Here is a 21,490-nt window from a genome sequence, read left to right as displayed (position 1 = left end):
CAATTACTGGGGATTTCAACTGTGAGCTGTTGAGTTGAAACAGGATTCTGACCTCCAAGTCTCAGATCTTTGGGCAAGACACCTCATTAATCTTTCTTGATCTGCATTTCCACAGCGGCACAATGAGGCAACACCGTGCTTCCCACAGGCTTACAAAAAGAATGGCGAGCAGCCTGGGTCACTGTGTATAGGGAATCCAGTGTCAGCCTCAAAATCCGGCTGGCCCCAGGCCTACTCAGATGCTCCACCTTGAGCACAGTAAATCACACACATTTAGACACCTAACTGACTTTACTACATGACTCATGAGCCCGGCAGCACGCCGCCCTCTAGTACCTAGAAAGGAGTGCTGCTGAGCTGCAGGAAAGGAAACGTTTTTAAAGGCTGAAAGGGAGCAGAGAAAAGAAAATCTTTAGCAAAGAATGCATTGTGTTTGGCAAGGTCACCCTCCTAAAAAGAACCAGGAGGGTCAGTCTAGTAGGGACCAGCGGATCCCCTGTTGACCCTTAAAGGTCCCAGGGGGGAGGGGGTGGCCAGGAAGCCGCAGGTGGGGTGGGGGCCGGGTCTTCCTTTGCTGCCCCAGGGCCTGGCCAGAGGGGTCTGTATTTGGGGCCTGTGGTTTTCGTTTTGCCCCAGTTTAAAGCAGCGATCTTTGCGGTTCCCCTGGAAGGGGGAGGGGATGGCCCGAGGCCCTTCCAAGGCTCAACTATTCTTTCCGAAGAAAGCACTTTGTCAGGTGCGTGGGCAGAGCTCCAAGGAGGCCGAGGGTTACGGACGGCGGGACGGGATTTCGAGACGCTGAGCCGCCCGGCTCTGCTCCCAGGTGCGCTCCCAGGTGCGCTCCCAGGTGCGCTTCCCCGCCCGGAAGCCCTCCGCCCTCGGTGCCCCCTTAGGGCACAGCCCCCGACGCAGCGGGGGGCGCCTCGGGCCTTCGCTCCTCCTCCGCCTCCGCCTCCGCCGGGTCGCGCGTCACCCCGGGCGCTGCCCCGCCCCGCCCCGCCCCGCCCCGCCCCGCCCCCGCTGTCCCGGCCGCAGCGCGTCAGTCATGGCCTTGGCGGGCGCAGTCCGGTGCTGGCGGCTGGGAGCAGGCCCGAGGTGAGCGCCGGGGCCGGGCGGGGGGAGCCGGGGGGCCGGGGGGCCGGGGCGGGGGCCCCTCCCTTACCTCGTCGGGGCAGCGCCAGGGCCCCGGGCAGGGCGACGGCGGGCGTCCGGTTCCTCGGGGCGGAGGCGGCCCCCGGCGGCGGGTGCGAGGGCCCGGGAACCCATGGGGTCCCCCCGCGGCGGGTGCAAGGGCCCGGGGGCTCGTGGGGTCCCCCCGCGGCGGGTGCAAGGGCCCGGGGGCTCGTGGGGGTCCACCCGCGGCACGTGCGAGGTCTCGGGGGCTCGTGGGGTTCCCCCGCGGCGGGTGCGAGGCCCCGGGGGCTCGTGAGGTCCCCCCGCGGCGGGTGCGAGGGCCCGGGGGCTCGTGGGGATCCCTCCGCGGCGGGTGTAAGGCCCCGGGGGCTCGTGGGGTCCCCCCACGACGGGTGCGAGGCCCCGGGGGCTGGTGGGGGTCCCCCCGCAGCGGGTGCGAGGGCCCCGGGGACCCATGGGATCCCTCTGTGGCTGGTGCAAGGGCCCGGGGGCTGGTGCGGTCCCCCCGCAGCGGGTGCGAGAGCCCCAGGGCGGCGGGTGCGAGGCTTCGGGTGCTCGTGGGGTCCCCCCGCGGCGGGTGCGAGGCCCTGGGGGCTCGTGGGCCCAGACGCAAGTGGCCAAAGGAGCTCAGCCCCCCCGGCTCTCCCACCCAGGGCAGAGGCCGCGTGGTCGGGGTGCCGCCCCCGGGGTGCCGCTCAGAGGACGCTCCCCTGTGAGTCGGGCCCCTGTGAGTCGGGCCCCTGTGAGTCCACACGTCCCAGGGTGTGAATGAGCCTCGGAAAGCAGCTCTGCTCAGAGCCAGAAAACCCGGGCGCGCGGTCGTTGGGACGCGGTGGGCTTACGAATGACTTTCTCGATTTTATGAATTAGATGGTTGTGTTTTGTCATTTTTTTTAACTCCCTCTGAAAGAAGCTGTATGTCGTGAGAACTTGCGCACTTGGGCTCTCTTATGGACATTTTGTTCTCCTTTCGTTTTGTCTTGGGAACTTAACGTGCATCATGTGGGATGCAGAGTTCTCCCGTTTTGGAGAAGAACCTGATTCAGTTATTTGATATAGAAATTATTGACGATTTTATCGAGTTGCTAGTATTTCAGAGTTTGATCCTAGGGTTCATTATACTCTGTGAAAAAGTTATATTATTGCAGAGGAAGCGATCCATTAGGTGTGAGCGTTCCGGAGGACTGTATCATTTTAAACCTCATTGATCCCATTAACTCTAACTTTATATCTCAGGGTCATTGTGGGGAGCATCTGTTTTTTTGTTTGTGGCCTCGATACCATGCACTGAAATTTTCTCCTCTGCCAACTAAAAAACTACCAGGTTGCACTTGCTGTTTCTGCTCTGCTCCTAGCTGGCTGGTTAAACTTCCCAGGGTGAGTATGTAGTTACGGGGGGTTCAGGGCAGCATCACACACTAGCATCCACAGCAGTTAGACTCCCCCCCTAGGTCGTTCCCCCACCTACCGAGAAGGGGCTCTTTGTCTGGAATGCCAAAAACTGCTCATCTGCTTTCTGAACATTTCTCGTATCTTAACCCATCCTCCCCTCCTTCCGATGTGGGAGAGAAGGCAAAAGAAAAATTAAATTTCCTCACTGCTCACAGCCCACTGACACGTCCTGGCAACAGGCGGATGCCCTTCCTGTAGGAGCCCCGCCGCCTCCGGGCTCAGGCTTTGCTGAGGGCCGCAGGGATCCGAGCCCGAGCCCGACCCTGACCCCAGGACCTGGGAGTCTCCTCTGACATAGAAAAGCCCTTTGGAAACATCCTCTAGCTCCACCCCCAAGATGCAGGTTGGTGACCCCCGCCCAAGCATGGGACCCGCCCATATCCACCTGAAGGGTCTCCTGCATCAGGGTTTATTAGGAATAAGTGACCTTTTCCCAGCAACAGCTGATCCCCTCAAGGTCCTGGAGACCTTGCTTCCAAAATTTCCTTAGAGACCTGCGCTCTCCCTCACCCCCTCCTAACTTGAAACTGTATAATGGGCCACTCCTCGTGACCCCAGGGCAGCTCTTTCTGCCCATGGGTCCTGTCCCTTCTAATAAAACCACATTATTGCACCCAGGATGTCTCAAGAACTCTTTCTTGGCCTTTGGCTCTGAATTCCAACTTCTCTCCTACATCGCTTCCATCTGTATGTTGGGACACACATTTTACTGGACAGAATTGACCTGATAATGGTTTATACTTTGTTCATCAGTGAGAGCAGACAGGGTTTCTAGTCCTTAGAACACAAAGGGCCAGTTTCTGTGCACTTAACCTCTTCAGGCCCAGCGTCCTGCTCACTTCCATCTTGCATGCCTTTCATTTAATTCTTCTTACCTGTGTCAAAATTTACAGGGCCATTCAGGTTCTGGCTTCTTTGGTCAGTAATTTGAATTGCTACAAATACTATGCTGGTTTATAGCTTCCTTTATTTTGAGATTACTACAGTTAGCCTCTGTATTGATTTCATCTTCTAGGGATCATTTTGGAATCCACTGTTGGGGAGGAAGAAGCTTATTCCCCCCTCACAGTCCTTCCAGCTGGATTAACAATCAAATTGGCATGCGACAGATTAACAGGAGAAAATCAAATTTAGTTTCATACTATGGGGAATCCATATAGACGTGAAATTCCAAAGACCGGCAACCTGAGGCCGACAGACTTCTATTTTAAAGCCTCTGTTCAGAGCTAAGGAGAAGAGTAGGGCCCTGAGGATACAAAGCAGAGGCGGGAGACCATTAGCAGAAAGGGGAGAGGAGGTCATGGGAAAACAAAGGTTCTCCCATTATGCAAAAAAAGTTTATTAAATAAGAGGAATCTCTGTTCATGGCCCTCTTCCAGGTACAAGCTCCTCTTTCCAACCTAAACTTGGGCAGTTGGTGGGGAGGCAGAGCTTTTCCTGAATCTTCCGGGCTTTGCTCACTTTTAGCTCAAACTACTCCTCATGCCTAAGTGTCCCATGTTGGGACTGCCTGCCCGTGGCTTCTGCACCACTAACCGTTGGCCGCCAGCTTGTAAAGGGGCGGGTATAGGGAAGGGAACATGTTTCAGGAGAAATAGAACATTTGGGTATGCAAGGATTGGGAACAATTAGAAATCAGTCTTATTTGCAGTTCCCTGCAGATGCAAGCACTTTCACTGCACATGAGCAAAACAGCAATGGGAGCGAGTCAGAAGGATTTTGAGAGTGCGATGAATCAGGTGAAACTGTTGAAGAAGGACCCAGGAAATGAAGTGAAGCTAAAACTCTATGCACTGTATAAGCAGGTAAACATCTGAGGTCTGATGTGATTGAGAGACGTTTTGGGCAGATGGCCCCTCAAATAGATCTGCTGCGTGTTTTACTGAAATGCAGGGTTTGTGCTGCTGCCTTTCCCCTGAACAGTGTATACGTGACAGTTTTCGTATATTGGGCTTTGCAGTATTGTTAAGGCAGGAAGTAACCTATCAGGATCACTCCGGAGTCCAAGAGACTTAAAAGAGGTAACCACCAAATGTGTAGACCGATGAGGGAACAGAGGACAAAGCACATTGACAAGTCCTTGAAACAGGCAGAGGGACCTTCCTCTACGGACTCAACTGCCTCGAGGTTCATACTTCGCTAAGGACAGAAGGCAATCTTAGTCTGACCCCCAGGATCCTGTAAGTCTCCTTTAACATATTATAGAAATTCCTGTAGAAAGTTCCTTTATCTCTACCCCCCAAGATACATGCTGGCGATCATCCCCTAAGCACATGGCCCACGGATACACATCTGAAGGGTCTCATGACTCAGGTTTTATTAGACGGTAATAAGCGACCTTTCCCAACAGTAGCAGCCCCCTCAGGGTCCTGGAAACCTTGCTTTCAAAATTCCTTAGAGGGGACGCTATCCTCACACCCCTCCCAACTCTCAGGTACATAGTCAGCCCCCCATCACAGGCCCGGGGCAGCCGCTCTTCCTGCCCACGGGTCCTGTCCCCACGCTTTAATAAAAATCACCATCTTGCACCAAAGATGTCTCAAGAATTCTTTCTTGGTCGTCAGCTCCAGACCTCACCTGTATTCCAAAACTTCATCACCTGGGAGTTATTATTAATGGCACCATGATCATATAAGAAAACGTTGACGTTCTTATGCACACTACATACGTAGGGGTAAAGTAGTATGGTGTTTGGGATTCACTAAAATGAGCAAAAAAGGAAAGAGAAGGATGGACAAAGGCCCAAAAGTGATAGTTACTGAGTTGGGCTGAGTATTGGGAATTCATTATAATATTCTACTTTGATGTACGTTTGAAAATGTTTGTAACAAAAATTTTTTTTAATATATTTTATTTACTTACTCATGAGAGAGGCAATGACACAAGCAGAGGGAGAAGCAGGCTCCCCATGGGGAACCTGATGCAGGGCTCGATCCCAGGACCTTGGGATCACCCCCGGAGTGGGAGGCAGACGCTCAACCACTGGGCTACCCTGGCGGCCCTATAACAAAAATTTATAACTGAAGTTTTTAAGTTGTAACATCTGTAAAGACCGCATTGGGAAGTCGGCTGGTCTGGGCACCTGCATGTGATGGGCACGAGCCTCCCTTCCTGTTCTCTGGGTGTGTGTCGTGAAGATTTTGACTTTGCTTAGAAAGAGGCCTGGCCTTTGGCCCTGACTTCTAGGAGGTAGTCCCTGAGCCGTCAAAATATCATGCCTGATACGGTCTGTCTGCCCTGAGATTCTAACAGCGTGAGTTAGAGCTGGGGGGAGGAGGGAGGGACGGGGGGGGGGGGGGGGGGGCGGGTTCTGACTGTTTAGCAGGCCCTGCGCATGCGATAGAGCTCCAGATGAGACCCTTGGACTCAGGCAAGACTCCAGTGAGCTTCCCTGGCAGGAGTACTCCCAGGGTGTTGACACACATCCATTCTGGGAGGAGTATTGCCGACCCGACTCCATGGTGGGTGTGGGAAGGACAAGGCCAGGGGCACCACGTTGCCTCCACTTCTCCAGGGCCTGCCTCTTGCGGGGTGACTCTTGTCTCTTTGTCTTTGGAAAGTCTAAGCCACCTCTACTGCTCTTGTTTCTCAAAGCCTCTTTCTTCTTTCCCCCTTTAGCTAATTAGGGAATTCAGAGTTTTTAAATGTGCCTGTTTGGGGCAGCCCGGGTGGCTCAGCAGTTTAGCGTCTGCTTTCGGCCCAGGGCCTGACCCTGAAGACCTGGGATCGAGTCCCACGTCGGGCTCCCTGCATGGAGCCTGCTTCTCCCTCTGCCTGTGTCTCTGCCCCTCTCTCTCTCTCTCTCTGTGTCTTTCATTCATGAATAAATAAAAATAAAATTCTTAAAAAATAAATAAATGTGCCTAGTTAAGTGGAAAGCAGTTAGATGGGATATTCATCTCAAAACCCTCATTCCACCTACTCTCAAGTAAAATTTCATTGTTTTTATGTCCTACTTGCATAGCCTTCAGTTACGTTTGCAGAGGGCCAGTGGCTCTGGCCCCTGCCCATTCCTACTACCCTACCCCAGTACGCCTCTGTTCACTTAGCAGAAAGCCCACCGCTGAAACAGTGGTATTTTTCTGTACCTCTGAGTGAATGGGCTTACAGAACATACCGTAGGTTTCCACATGTTTGTTGGCTGGTTACTTTTGAAGATAGTTTGCTTGGATATTTTGATTGTGTGTGAAAAATGGGATCATCAATATAACACTAATGAACTATTAGAACTTTTTATAAAATACTTTGCCCAAACCCTTGTCTTGCATTGTTTTCGGATGCAGGCATTTTAACTTACTTTAGGGACTGGTAGCTGATGGCGCATTTGGTCTCTCCAGTCTTTTTTCTGTTGTGGATTTTTAGCAGCAGCATCAAAGAGAGGGGAAAGGGAAAGTTAAGTTGAATTCAAGTATTTTCTGAAAGTGTTTGGGAGGCGAAGGCGCATTCACACCAGATGTGTATTTTATGGATCTTAAATATTTGACACTCTAATTTGCATGGATGTTTGACTGATAGTCACCCTCTCGTTTTCACAGACCACTGAGGGGCCTTGTAATACACCCAGACCAGGTGTGTTTGACTTGATCAATAAGGCCAAGTGGGATGCATGGAATGCTCTTGGCAATCTGCCCAAGGTAAAAAATTTACTTGCTACTTTGCTTTTTATTTTACTTGCTCTACTCCTGAAGGAGGCTAGGTGCTTCTCACTATTAAACCATTGAAGATGGAACCTGTGAGGCCTGGACAGATTCTGTTGAATCAGATCTGTTCTTTCTTCATCGCAAGGTGCTGTTTCTGAGCATCGTAAGTTGCTCAAAATGCTTATTTGTTGACCATGGGCTGGAGCTCCTTGTCCTCTTCTCTTCAGGAAACTGCCAGACAGAACTATGTGGATTTGGTGTCTGATCTGAGTTCGTCTGACTCCTCTAGCCAAGTGAAGCCTGAAGCAGACAGGAAACAACCTGGATATGAAACCCTGGTGGTGACCTCTGAAGACAGCATCACAAAGATCATGATGAACCGGCCCGCCAAAAAGAATGCATTGACCATTCAGGTAACGTGACCTGCCCTGGGAGTTTGTCCTGCTTTTCTTGGTTCCTTCGGTCTATTTTACTCAAAAACTAGTTCCTTCGGTGTATTTTACTCAAAAACTCATTGCTTTTTTTTTTTTCTGATCTCTTGTTTGATTTGTGCAGGAAGATTCGTAACAGTGGCTACTTCATATAACAGAGTTGGGCATTTGTTATTTAGAATTTGTTGACTTCGGGTAGGTTCTATGTGTCCAAAACTTTCCTAGTGACAGAAGCATAAATAAATTAAATTAATATAAATGAAACATATATCTATATAAGAGAATATGTGTAGAGGTTGATATAGACCGTCTCCGGGCTTTGCTCATGTCACTTAGACTGGAGAGTGAGCACTGCTCAAGTTGCATGCACCTTTGTTTTGTACAAGGAGAGGGAGAAAGGAAAGAAGACCTTCATCTTAAATATAACATAACGCAGCTCTGCTTCAAATGAGCTGCTTCACGAGAGCACCTTTGGTCTTTGAATCTTTCATTGAACTAGAATGATAATAAAAATAACCACTTCCACCCTTTCCATTTGAAAAATTATAGGGAATTAATTGGACACTTGGTGCTCATCTACAAGTAAAATTTGAGAGGGCTATAACCTTTCTCGTTGGGTTTATCATCTACATTGTACCAGAAAGAGCATGCTCACTTAAAATAGTGTTAAATAAGAATTTCCTGAAGTTGGCTATGTGCCATTGACTTATAGAACATTCGATTCTCAAAACTTCATTTTCCTTGCCCTTGCCTCATTTCTGTGTAATCATGGTGTTGATGATGATGATGATGATAATGATAGTGATAGTAATAGCCACTACTCTTTACAGAGTGCTGAGTATATGTCAGCACTTTCCACACAGAGGTTTCTTTAATTCCCACAAGGAGCCTACTTTTAATACTATTTAACAATAAAATATTTAGGCTAAGTAGTAACGTGCTCCAATTCACATAACTAATAAGCCAGGAAACCTAAATTGAAACCCTCATATATCATATATCCATCTCCTAATCCCCACTCTTGCCAATTACCCTGTCATGCTGCGTCATCATAACCATAATAATAATGGAGTTATTTTGTCGTTCCCTCCCTCAGTGAATACGATTTCATCTTTACTTGTATATTATGTCAAGTCCAATTTTTTTTTCAGTGTCTGCATATCCATAAATATCAAGCCTCTTCATCATTCCCTCCACACTGATGTCTTATCTGAGGTAGATACGGCACCAGTGCATTAAAAGCTATAACAGTGACACATCCAAGATTTTCAGAGATGCTGCTGATTTAAAATATTGAGCCCATTGTCTTTGGCTACCATTACAGTGTCTTGAAATCCCAGCCTTTAACACTTTCTGGACTGCCTGGGACACATGCTCTTTTTTTGAGGTCCCAGCTGAAAAATTGCTTCTTGGAAATCTTTTTCTGGCCTCCTCCCATCCTACCCGTGCTAGACGCATCAGTGCTTCCTCCAATCTATCTGCATGTTAGAGCTCCCCCTCTCTATTAATTCCAAAAGCTCAAGGACTGTGTCTTACTTGTTCACCTTGGGGAGAGGTGAATATATCCCCCAGTGTCCACGAGAGCAGATGGTACATAATACACAGCAAGTAACTGTAAAAGGAATGAAAAGCCTTTTGAGTGTATTGGGCCACCGTTTAGTTTATGTAAATACAACCAGTACAACAGTTGGCACTTGGCAGAGGCCAGGCTGACTGAGTGAGTGAATCCCATGTGATGATTGTCATTTTCAGAGTCCCTTTCTTTTTCTCGTCTCCCCCATTCACATAGATGTATCGGGAAATCATGCTTGCTCTTGAAGCTGCAAGCAAGGATGACTCGACCATAATTGTTTTAACGGGTAAGACATTCTCTTGGATTTTTAAAAATAATTAAATTTCTATTTAGGGGGATTTCCTACCAGATAAGAAATGGAGTAAATAGCCCCAAGGTCTTTTCCAGTACTGAGATACTCTATTCTTTTTAAACTTTTCTTTTTAGTTTTTAATTTTTTCCAAGCTTTCTTACAACAAATTCAGGGAAGTTAGGCTCTATAATTACTCTTATTTTATAGGTGAGAACACTGAAAGGTTAAGTTTTGATAAATAGTGCTTTTACCATAGTTAACTTTTTATATATTCTTCACTTTTGGTTTCCATTTCCTCTTTCATCCAAGCTTTACGTAATAATGATAGTTCCTTAAATTTCCAGAAAGTTTTTGTTTGTTGGTTGGTTGGTTGGTTTTTGGTTTTCCATTTCTGTTATTGATTCCTGGCTTCACTGAATTATAATCAGAAATGATCAGTTCTATTAGATTTACTATTTATTTATTTTGGGTTGGGGATGGGGGTTGGGGAGGAAAGAGAGAGAGAATCTTAAGCAGGCTCCATACCCAGTGCAGGGTTCAATGTGGGGCTTGATCTCAAAATCCTGAGATCATTACCTGAGCTGGACATTCAAGAGTCGGACAGATGCCTAACTGACTGAGCCACTCAGGCGCCTCATTAGATTTATTTTTTAAAAATCTATTAAGTTTCCTGTAGTTTGCTCTAAATTGAACTCTCTACCGTCAAGATAAAGAACTGGAAAATGGCCAATTTTAAATATCATCCAGGAACTACTCCAAAATAAATTCATTCTTTTAAAGTATAGAATTAAAAATATATTGATTAGACTTACCTTTCTAATTTATGTTAGGTTCCCTCACTTCTGTTTTTTTCTTCTAATCAATCTCTCTTAGACTGAAAAAAGTAAATTAAAGGCAATTATTGCTATTGTGTTTCTTTCAGTTTCTCCTTCATGTCAAAAAATTTTTTTTTTGCTTTAAAGCAAGTTTTTATTTTTTTTGACACTAAAAGACTTGTGAATGGTTATCCATCATTATAAAATGGTTATCTCTTATCTCGTGTAATGCTTTTTGGCTTGAAGTCAACCTTGTCAAGTATTAATGCCATAACACCTGCTTCAGTACTCTTTGAACTTGACTGGCAAACCTTTACCATCCTTTTGGCTTTTTGTCTTTTTGAATTACTTTTTATAGTCTATGTCTCATAGAACACATTGTTAGATTTCCCCCCTTTGATCCGATCTGATTGATTGATTGATTGATTGATTTAGTAAAGGACCATTTACCTATTTAGATTTATGTGTATGACAGATCTGTTACATTTTAGTTCTGGGATCTTACATGCTTACTACCTCTAATGCTTCTTTTCACTGTTATTTTTTATTTCATGGTCTGTTTTTATCTTTGTATGTGTTTTATTTCTCATGGTTTGAAAGGTTTTTCTTCTGCTTCTGCTCATTGCTTTTATAGCTTTGTATGGTACCCATCAATATGTCTATCTTGTATTATTCCCCTTGGATAGTGTCTGTTGGTTGCCCCTATAGGGAAGGGATGAGGAAGGTAGCATGCATTTCTCAACACCCCACAGACCTCACTTGCAAGTGTATAGGTCTGTTAAGTAGTGTTCCTTTGTCTTCTAGCATAGAATGTTGCCCCAGAGAAGTTTGGGGCTATTATTACTTTTGTTTTTAGCTCTTTTATAAGATCCCTGCCACCCCCAGAAGACCAGGGGATACGTTCCCATTCTTTTTCTTTTAGATTTATTTGTTTATTCATGATAGACATAGAGGGAGAGAGAGAGGCAGAGACACAGACAGAGGGAGAAGCAGGCTCCATGCAGGGAGCACGACACGGGACTCGATCCCAGGACTCCAGGATCGCGCCCTGGGCCAAAGGCAGGCGCCAAACCGCTGAGCCACCCAGAGATCCCCAACTTTCCCATTCTTTATCACTTTTTCATAGGACGTGTATCCTGCTAAAACTGATTATCAAGGGCTTGTTTTAAGTTTTCTTTGATAATATCTCTGAATTTTTTTGTTTCAATTGGTCTGTTCTTTTTGAAAGAAATCCTAGTTATAGAAAAGAATTGTCTGGTCTGCTGGGACTATTATCTTCTAGTTTCTCTGAATTCTTAACTCTTGTCTTCTGTTATTTTGCTCACTAGCCTTGATCCTGTACTCCAGTTCCGTGGTTGCATTTTTAGCTTCTAATGCTCCATTTTACAGCTTCTAATGGCATCACTTCTTTGTGGTTGTGGTTTTCTCTCTAGCTTTTTTCCTGAATGCTTCCAGGCGCTTTTCTTCTCTGTCTCTTGTCCATCACTCAACTTGTGTTGAGTTCATGAGAAAGCCCAGCTGTTAACTTTTTATATGTACGTTAAGGACCAGCATCAAAGTGTCAAAGTATTCATAAAATTATTAAAAATAGTATTTATGATAGTATTTGCTCCTGATAGAAATGTAGGGAAAAAAATTAAAGAAAAATTTATATGTAAAAATACTGTGGATAGCAAATATAGCTGTTTCTCAGCTCCCCAAAAGGAACTGTCTAAAGTCTGACTACAAAATATGTCTTCTGAATTTTTCCTTTGAAATTTGCCCTTGAGCACATTTCAGTGTGGTCTCTACCTTTTGATTAGATTCCCCACTCTGACCTTTGTATCATTAAATCCAGGGACATTTTTCAGGCTTCATCTGACTTTCCCTCCTTCTTAAACTCGGTCTTCCCGAGGTTTCTTTGGCACAGCCTGCCCCTTGATCTGTTGTCTCTGATTCCTTTGTAGGTTCATCCTCTGTGTGGCCATCAAAAGCCTGAAGGCTCAGTCCTTAGCATGGTTTTCTTTTCGCTTCTTGCCCTCCCTGGACCCTGCATCCGTGTCCACTCTCCCAACAAAAGTCTACATGCCGGTGCTTCCCCCCTTGGTATCTTGGTATCTGGAGTCCCCAGGGCTCCCAACCTGTGTACCCATGTGACACTTTTTCACAGGTGTCACCTCCCACATCTTTCTCTCTGGAGCTTTTTCAGTGTTCCAGATCACACTGGGTGCCACATCTACCCTGTTCTTGTAGACCAGAATCCTAACATTCATTATTGACCTTGTCCCTCTCTCACTTCCCATGTCCAGTCTAATCCCATTTCACTTCATGAGTATCTCTGAAGTTAGCCCTTTTTTCCATCTCCTCTGCAGTAGTCCAAGCTACCATGGACTCTTGTATGAACTGAAATAAGCCCTAACATATTCCTCCCCCATTTAAAACTTCTTTAGGGGCACCAAGACAATTCAGTGGAAAAAAGAAAAATCTTTTGATAAGTGTTGCCAGAGCAACTAAATATCCAATGGGGGAAAATGAACTTCATCCCCATCTTACACCCTCTACAAAAATTAATTAAAAATTAGTTTAAAAGTTATGTAAGCATAAAACCCAGAAATATAAAGCTTCTAGAAGAAAACAATGTGACCTCTGTGACCTTGAGGTGGGCAGAGATTTCTTGGACAGGACACAAAAAGCACTAACTAACCGTAAAAGTAACTTTACAACTTAGACTTCATCAGAATTTAAAACATCTGCTTATCAAAGACAATAGTAAGAAAATGAATATACAAGTACTACAGGCTAGGGCAGGGGGAATATTTGCTATACGTAAATCTGATTAAGGATTAATATACACAATATATAAAGAACTCCTTAGAAAGCAATAAGAACAACAATCAGATGTAAAAGCTAAAGGACTTAGACACTTCATAAAAGGAGACACACAGATTGCCAATTAACACATGAAAAGATGCTCACTATCATTGGCCGTCAAAAAACAAATTAAATGCACGAGATATTTCACCCAGTAGAGTGACTAAAATCTAAAAGATAATACAAAATATTGGTAATGATGTGGAGCAACTGGAACCTCTACACGTATCTAATAGGAGATCACTTCTGAAAACTGTTGGCAGCGTTTTATGGAGTGAAACATAGTGGTGTATCAATCCGCTCCTGAGCAATTACTTCAGATAAATTAAGCGTGTATCCACAGAATGCTTTGTAACCCAATTCACAGTAGCTAAAAACAATTCAGATGTCCATAAAGAAAGTGTTGACTCGTCATACAGTGGAATACTACTCAGCAATATAAAAGAATGAAGAACTGATATGAGAATATAGGTGAATCTTTAAGACCTGGTTCAGCAAAGAGCACACAGACACAACAGCACATATTAGAGGATTCGGTTTATAGAATTTCTAAAATAGACAAAAGTATTCTGTGGTGACTGAAGTCAGAAGGTAGTTGCACTAGGGCAGGGTGGGGGTGGGATAGCTGGAAAGGAGCTGCAGGGAATTTTCTGGGATGGTAGAAATGGTCTACATCTTGTTTCAGATGGTGATCACACAGGTATTTGCAGCCATCAAAAATCACTGAACCAAGCGTTTAAAACTGGTGTTCTTATATGTAAATTATGCTTTAACACAAAACACCTTCAGTGGCTCTTAGAATAAAAGTCAAAACTTCATGGGTCAGCAAAACCCCACACAGTCCGTCCTGCTTGTCCTCATCCTCCACTGGCTTCCCCTCTGGCTTTTTCTGCTGTGGCACACTGGCCAGAGTCCCCACCTTCACAGGACCTTTGCACATGCTGTTCCCTCTGCATGAACTCTTTCTAACCCTCTTCTTCTAGCTAACATTGCCCGTCCTTCAGCTCTCAGTTCAGTTGTTCCCTCCTTAGGAACATCCCTCCCTAAACTGCCTGATGAGAACAAATCCCCTGTTACATACCCTCGTGCCATCATCAAATACTTCTTTGTATCAGAGTTGCATTCTCCACATTTGCGTGTATGCTTTTAAATCAATGTCCAGCCTACTTACTAGTCTATAAGTTAGGACAGGAGCCCTAGCTGGCTCACCAGTGTACTCCCAGTGCGTGCCGTAGAGCCTGGCACACAGTACATACTCAGTCATTACAGAACGAATGAATTGTGAATCTGTTGATTCTATTTACAGGAAATGGTGACTATTACTCTAGTGGGAATGATCTGATGAATTTCATGAATATTCCCCCTGGTGAAATGGAGAAGGAAGCTAAAAATGGTGCCATCTTACTGAGGTAAGAGTGACATTTGTCTGATGCCAGAGAGCTCATTCTTACTCATCAAAGTGTGATTTAGTCCAGAAGAAGTAAGATAAATGCTTCTGTGTGTTAGTGTAATTAATGTGTCTTTGGACAAGCATATTTCTCCAGACTGCCCCTGTCAATATGTGGGCATTGATTCTATCACTTTAACTTCTGTTACCCGTTCAGCCTGCTGCTCCACAGGAGATTCGATTGCAAAGCACTAAAGTAAACTACAGTTATAAAAAAAGTTCTCTCATAATGAAGCAAGCAGAGCGATTTAGCAAATTCTCATTTGGCCAGAGGAATGCATGATTTCCATGACTGCTGGTAACGGGACAGGTGAAATAGTCTCAGCATAGAGGCCACGAAGGCCTCTCTCTTCCTAATTCATTTTGCCCTACAAGGTTTCGAATTCCCACTGAGCTATAATATTGTAGCATATACTCAGCCAGCCATCCTAATCTTGAAGTCTGCGACTGACAGCCCTGACCAGGCTGCCCAGAATGCGCGACTGAGCCACGGTCAAGCTTATAGGACCCACTGTGTAAGCTTCCATCAAATGCCATTCAGATGGGTGTCCAGCCTGGCCAGAGTTTATTTCAGACCCATGCTGTCTTGCTTGTGCTTCAGTCATATGCTTTGGGACATTTAAATGCGGTTTTGTATTTCCATTTCTGTAGGGATTTTGTAGGCTGTTTTATAGATTTTCCTAAGCCTCTGGTTGCAGTGATAAATGGTCCAGCCATAGGAATCTCCGTCACCATTCTCGGGCTATTCGATCTTGTGTATGCTTCCGACAGGGTAAGTCAGCCCCCAGAAACTTACTGAGTCACGAAGTAAAAATGAGGTCCTCTGAATTCTCTTTTGTTGTTGCTAGTAGTAAACAGATTATATAATTTATAGTAGAATAGACTAAATTTTGATTTTTCCCAAAGAATTACTCTAATTTAATTCAACGTGTCTTATTTGTCCTTCATTATTAACTTGGGTTTTCCTAAACACCAATATGGTTGTGAACATTGTCCCAACTATTTTGGTTCTATATTCTAATCAAATTATGTAACAGTCACTCAACTTTTGGTTTTCCAATTAATCTGAAATGGGAGATCTGGAAAGCTTGTTATGGTGGGGAAATAGCATTTTTTCATGTTCTGCAAGTGGATAATGTGATACTTTATTCCAAGTAAACAAATTGTGGACTTTAAAATTTTAGAGTATTTGAATTTTTTTAATAAGAAGGGACTTCCAAGCCCTCACTCCCTTCTATGCAAATAAGTAAACTGAAGTTCAAGTTACTTCCCTGAACAGTTTAGCCTTGGGTTCACCACTGAATTGCATTGATTCTAGTTTCTGTTCTTCTGATAGTATTAATGTATGTCATAGTAGAAAATAAAATGTTGAAAAATCTGGAAAAGCATACAGAAAAGGGTAAAGTTGAAAATCCCTTCTTATCTTACCACTCAGAGATAATCAGTCCCTTGACTCCTGGAACCCTAGGCTCTCTGCAGTTCTGTCGTTATGATCAAAGATGTGATGACCATTTGTCTCAGAAATTTTACTCTAGATTTTTTACTATGGAACTAAGAACCACTTGTAGGGTTATCAGATTCTTAGAGTACTTTTTGCTTATGCAGTGGTAAAATTTCCTGCTCTACAACCTTGTGGGAAACATTCGGTTTTTGCCACTGAAGAGATTCCTGGTTTCATTTGGAGATGTTTTCCCCACTGATAGACATAACCATATTTTAAGATTCTTATCTCTTGGGTTCGTTTTTTTGTTTGTTTTTGTTTTTGTTTTGTTCTTTTGCTGGATTCAGTTTGATTGGATTGGGCATGTTGTTAGACCTAATTGTTTTTAATAATTGTCCCATGAAAACATCAACTAAGATTCTAGGGGCCAGGCTGCCTAACCTTCATAGATGGAAGTTTCTGCTCATGTGAGAGGACTGATTGATCAACCAGTCTTGACCAGGGGTGGGGGTGGGGTTGGGAGTTCCAGACTTAAACGTGGGGGTCTCATTCTCCAGTACTTAGAGAGCAAACATATCATCCTATTTGAATATTGTCCTGATTCTCCCTCAGAATTAAAAATGACTGTCACATGTGTCTTCTTTTTCAAGGTTCCTAGGACTTCTGTCCTATGATACAAATTGGAATTGAAATTGAAAGAGAACACACATAGATCATTTAAATGCTGAAAGATTTGGCCCAGAGTAAAATATTTGACAAACAGTGACCACTTATAAGAGTTCACCCAACTGAATTAAACCAAGGTTCAATTTAAAATCAGAAAAAGACACAGAAGAAAGAACCTGTGAAGAAGAATGCATTTTATAGGATTTATCATTGACTTCATAAACAGATACCATATTGAATGTGGATTAACACTCATATAATTGAATCCTTCTTTATTATGGGCGGTAGTTAACAATGCCTATTAGTTTCCTTGTCGGCAAATTGTGCATTTTCCCTACGAGGTAATAAAAGGGTGGACATCTTAAAAATTATAAATACTTGAGAACTCACCACATACAGGGCGCTCTGTTGATGCACATTATGCATATTCGCTTAATATACCAGCAGCCCCGTAAGATAGCTACTTTTGTCTCCATCTTATAGAGTTTGCTATGGCAGAAAGAAGTTAAAAAGCTCCCAGAGTCACCAAGCAGTCTGATGCCACAGCCTAACACTTAATTACATCTACTGTTTCTGAAAATAAAAGCTAAATGCTTACTTATAAGGATGATTATAAATAAGTTAAATGTGGTTTACTATCAGTTTTTCACATACCTGTCTGCGGCCCTTAGCTATGGCTGGTGTTTCCTTTCAATTTCCCACTTACACGCCTTAGGCTGTGACTTCTCAGTATGTCCTGACTTCTCAGTATATCTTCTTGAATAAACTTTCTTTGAGGAGGAAATGATAGGTGACATTAGTAACTTTTTATTTTACATTTTTGTTTTCGTTTATATACTACATACATTATATATTTATGTCTTCTAACAATATTCATTAAGAAATAGCACCACATCTGATTATGGGAAGTGAAGTCTGAATGTTCTGTGTACATATTATCAATTACCAATTAATTTCCTTTCATAAAGACTTGTCATTCGTCAAGAAATACACAAAAATATTTGTTAAAAAAATTCGGGGGGACACTCCTGGGTGGCACAGTCAGTTGAGCTTCTAACTTGGCTTCCAGTTTAGGTCATGATCTAGGGATCATGATCCCAAGGCTCCATACTCAGCAAGGAGTCTGCTTAGAGTTTCTCCCTCTGCCCCTCCCCATTCCCTTCCCTCCCTCTCTCTCAAATAAGTGAATAAATCTTTTTTAAAAAGCAAAACAAAAACAAAGGACACCTGAGTAGCTCGGTTGGTTCAGCATCCAGCTCTTGATCTCAGCTCAAGTCTTGATCTCAGGGTTATGAGATCAAGCCTAGCAGTGGGCTCCGTTCTAGGCACTGAGTCTACTTAAAAACAAACCCAAAAACTAAAGATGGCTCTATAGTCTAAATAACCAATATTGAAATAGATTCTACTGTTTAAAGCCAATTTAATAACCTCTCTGAGGTAAAATCAAGACAGATGACAGAATGAGGAAACAATTTTCCAATTGGTATAATAAAGGCTAATCTCTCTAATATATTTTTTAAAATACAATTATAAAGCAATAGATCAACAACTTAGTGTAAAAATGGGCAATGGGGAGGAATATATAGCCCACAGAAAATTAAGTATAAATGGCCCTTTACAACATAGGAGAAAGGCCCTATCAAGAAAATTACTTGCAACCAGAATATGTAAAGAACCACAACTCGATAATAAAAAGACAACCAATCTAACTTTAAAATAGTGGACAAAGTATTATAATGGTTACTTCACCAAAGAAGTTAAATAAAAAAAGATAAAAAGCACATGAAAGGATGCTCAATGTCATTAGTCGTTACAGAAATGTAAATTAAAACCACAGGATACTACTAACACCTCCTGGGATGGTTCAAGTTAAACAACTGACAGTAACAAGGTTCCGTGAGGATGTGGAACAACCGGGACTCATCCACTGCTGGGAGGAGTGGTCAACGATGCACACGTTGCAAATTGTTTGGGCTGCTTCTTCTAAAGTTTTAAACCACATTTTGCCACACGACCCAGCAATTCCACCCCTCAGTATTTACCCAAGAGAATTGAAAGCACAATCATGCAGAGACCTGTATACAGATTTTCATTAGCGGTCTTAGTCATCCTAGCCAACCTACTGGAAATAACACCAGTGGCTTCAACTGGTGAGTGGATAGACGAATTGTGATGTCCGTGTGATGAATTCTACTCAGAAATGACAAGGAACAAGCTACTAATACAACAGCATGGTGATTCTCAGAAAGTCTTATGCCAAAGACCAAAGGCTACCGAATGTATGATTCTGTTTATACTACATTCTAGAGAAGGCAAAAAGAGGGACAGAAAACAGATCAGTGGTGGTTTGGGGGTGACAGGAATGGGTGGACTGCAGAGGGCACGAGGAGCCCTTTGGGGTGATCTAGATACTCTACATCTTGATGAGGTGCTGGTTAAGTAAGTGTACATTTGTTAAAATCCACCAAGCTGCGTATCTAAGAGTGAATGGTGTGTATATATCGTACCACAACACTCCTACTTTAAAAAAAAAAAAAAAAAGTTCCTCACTTAAGCATTGTGAGGATATATACAAATAATTATTTTTAAAAATCACATACAGAAAGTAATTTTCTTTTCTTTTCTTTTTCTCCAAATAGGCAACATTTCACACTCCTTTTACTCACCTGGGCCAAAGTCCAGAAGGATGTTCCTCCTATACTTTTCCCAAGATAATGGGCCAAGCCAAGGTAGCTTTTGGAAACCTTAAGAATAAGTTGTAATAAGTAACTTCTGGGGGCGCCTGGGTGGCTCAGTCTGTTAAGCATCTGGGGATTCTTGATTTCGACTCAGGTCATGGTCTCAGGGTCCTGGGATCTAGTCCCATGTCGCGCAACATGCTCAGTGGGAGTTTGCTTGAGGATTTTCTCTCGCTCTCCCCTCCCCACTTGTACTCTCTCTCTCAAGTAAATAAATAAATCTTTTTTAAAAAATAAGTAACCTCTGTGCCAAAAGCAATTCTGTATTCTCTTTTCCTTGACAATATAGACAGAAGAAGAGTGAGTTATTTGCTCAACTCTAAAAATGTCAAGTATAGAAGAGTTAGGCTATGGGAAATATCTAATATGAGGGAAAATTAGAAACTCTCCACAACTCCTCAAACAAAGATCTGCTCTTGCAGCTGGGTGCCTGGTGCCTCATCCTCCACTACTGTGTGGCATTAATCATTAAAGGACCAGGGCTGGGGCGCCTGGGTGGCTCAGTGTTTGGGCATCTGCCTTTGGCTTGGGTCATCATCCCAGGGTCCTGGGATCAAGCCCCATGCCTGGCTCTGTGCTCAGCAGGGAGCCTGCTTCTCCCTCTCCCTCTGCTTCTCACCCTGCTTGTGTTCTCTTTCTTTATCAAATAAATAAAATCTTTAAAAAAAAAAAAAAAAAAAAGACCATGAGGAAACTTCCCTCTGTTTCCTAAAAGCCCCTAGTTCTGAGGTTAACTGACTTGTGTATCATTAAGTTAGTGTCTTAATCTTGCTTTTCTTTGCAGGCAGCAGAGATGCTCTTGTTTGGAAAGAAGTTAACAGCTAGAGAAGCCTGTGCTCAAGGACTTGTTACTGAAGTTTTTCCCGATAGCACTTTTCAGAAAGAAGTTTGGACCAGGCTGAAAGCATATTCAAAACTCCCCCGAAATGTTAGTGTTGGTTTTTGGTTTTTGGTTTTGGTTTTGTTTTTTCCTAGTAGAAATGGAAATAATTTCTTTGCCTTAAGAAAATAAGCATTTTAAAAAACAAGATATACCTTGGTAGGCTTTAAGCACATCTTAATTTGAGATTAAAAATAACTGTTACAGAAAAAAAAAATAACTGTTACAATGTTAGAAGTACTGATTTTCATTCAAGTTCTCAAATAAGCAGTTCATTTTTCTGATATGTATGAAGGCAGAGGGGCGGTCCTTTCTGGAGGTAACTTTGAGGAGAATGATAAGCCGTATGTGCCTGTGCCGAACACTTTCATTCTTGAATCCAGATGAGAAGCTGGATAGGTTGACTTTTAGGAGATTCTTAGCGTGTATCACTTTCATTTTTACATGTGATAAACTCGCGACTAACTGCTCTGGTATTATTTCTGCTCAAAATGTGGTCCCGGAACCAGAAGCTTTAGCATCTATCTGGGGCTTTTTAGAAATGTGTGACCCCAGGCCCTATCCCGCATCTACCGAGAAGGTCTGTATGCACATTAAAGTTTGAGAAGCACTGCCCAACGTTACACGTACATCTGAAGGCACAACAGAATTACATGATCAATGGAGAAACAAAAATCAGAACTATCGAATAATCCCACTCCCGTTAGAATGCCTCTTGACCTCACTGTTGGTTTTGTGTTTTCAGACCTTGCATATTTCCAAACAGAGCATCAGAAATCTTGAGAAAGAAAAGCTACATGCTGTTAACGCAGAAGAAAACAGCGTCCTCCAGGAAAGGTGGCTGTCAGACGAATGCATAAATGCAGTCATGAGCTTCTTATCCCGGAAGGCCAAACTGTGAAGCCTATTCTAGAAGAGTTAAGCATTTCAAAGAATGGGATATGCTATCATTTCTGATTTCTAATACTTGAACTAAATAAACCGTGCCTTTCTTCAGTGCTAAAATACCACTTATGATTATCATATACCACTAGCACAAATTATGTACAACATAAATAAATTAATTAATTAAATAAATAAAAATTAAAAAAATTATGTACAACAAGCTTTAAGAATTTACATAGGATTTCA

The 21,490-nt window shown here is 43.5% G+C and overlaps 2 protein-coding genes across 12 annotated transcripts in view; one reads left to right on the top strand and one right to left on the bottom strand.

Moving 5' to 3' along the window:
- The first annotated feature begins 998 nt into the window (after positions 1 to 998).
- ECI2 (enoyl-CoA delta isomerase 2) lies at positions 999 to 21,478 on the top strand. Of its 5 annotated transcripts, none has more exons than XM_038584064.1 (11): positions 999 to 1,095; positions 2,371 to 2,511; positions 4,238 to 4,391; positions 7,122 to 7,220; positions 7,454 to 7,639; positions 9,447 to 9,516; positions 14,494 to 14,596; positions 15,286 to 15,406; positions 19,381 to 19,470; positions 20,264 to 20,407; positions 21,105 to 21,260. In XM_038584064.1, the coding sequence occupies exons 3-11, from the start codon at positions 4,248 to 4,250 to the stop codon at positions 21,258 to 21,260; spliced, it is 1,113 nt and encodes a 370-aa protein (XP_038439992.1). In that variant the 5' UTR covers positions 999 to 1,095; positions 2,371 to 2,511; positions 4,238 to 4,247. The 5 variants fall into 5 exon arrangements, with proteins under 5 accessions (XP_038439992.1, XP_038439993.1, XP_038439994.1 ...); XM_038584065.1 differs by having other exon boundaries at positions 1,005 to 1,095; positions 2,459 to 2,511; XM_038584066.1 differs by having other exon boundaries at positions 1,005 to 1,095; positions 4,248 to 4,391.
- Positions 7,694 to 21,490, bottom strand: part of C35H6orf201 (chromosome 35 C6orf201 homolog) — a 30,951-nt gene continuing 17,154 nt past the window's right edge. Inside the window, exons 4-8 of one of the 7 annotated variants that reach the window (XR_005384237.1) lie at positions 17,396 to 17,511; positions 10,335 to 10,396; positions 9,774 to 9,935; positions 9,194 to 9,269; positions 7,694 to 7,878 (exon numbers count right to left, since the gene is read on the bottom strand). Coding sequence is in view for 1 of the 7 variants with exons in the window: in XM_038584068.1 (XP_038439996.1) it covers positions 17,413 to 17,511 (99 nt within the window). In the remaining 6 variants the exon portion in view is untranslated. The remainder of the gene's footprint in view (positions 7,879 to 9,193; positions 9,270 to 9,773; positions 9,936 to 10,334; positions 10,397 to 17,395; positions 17,512 to 21,490) is intronic. The other 6 variants (XR_005384239.1, XR_005384240.1, XR_005384236.1 and 3 more) reach the window with 6 other exon arrangements.

The sequence above is a fragment of the Canis lupus genome, chromosome 35 (assembly GCF_011100685.1).
Source record: "Canis lupus familiaris isolate Mischka breed German Shepherd chromosome 35, alternate assembly UU_Cfam_GSD_1.0, whole genome shotgun sequence".
Lineage (NCBI taxonomy): Eukaryota > Metazoa > Chordata > Mammalia > Carnivora > Canidae > Canis > Canis lupus.
This window is presented reverse-complemented; position numbering and strand designations above follow the sequence as displayed.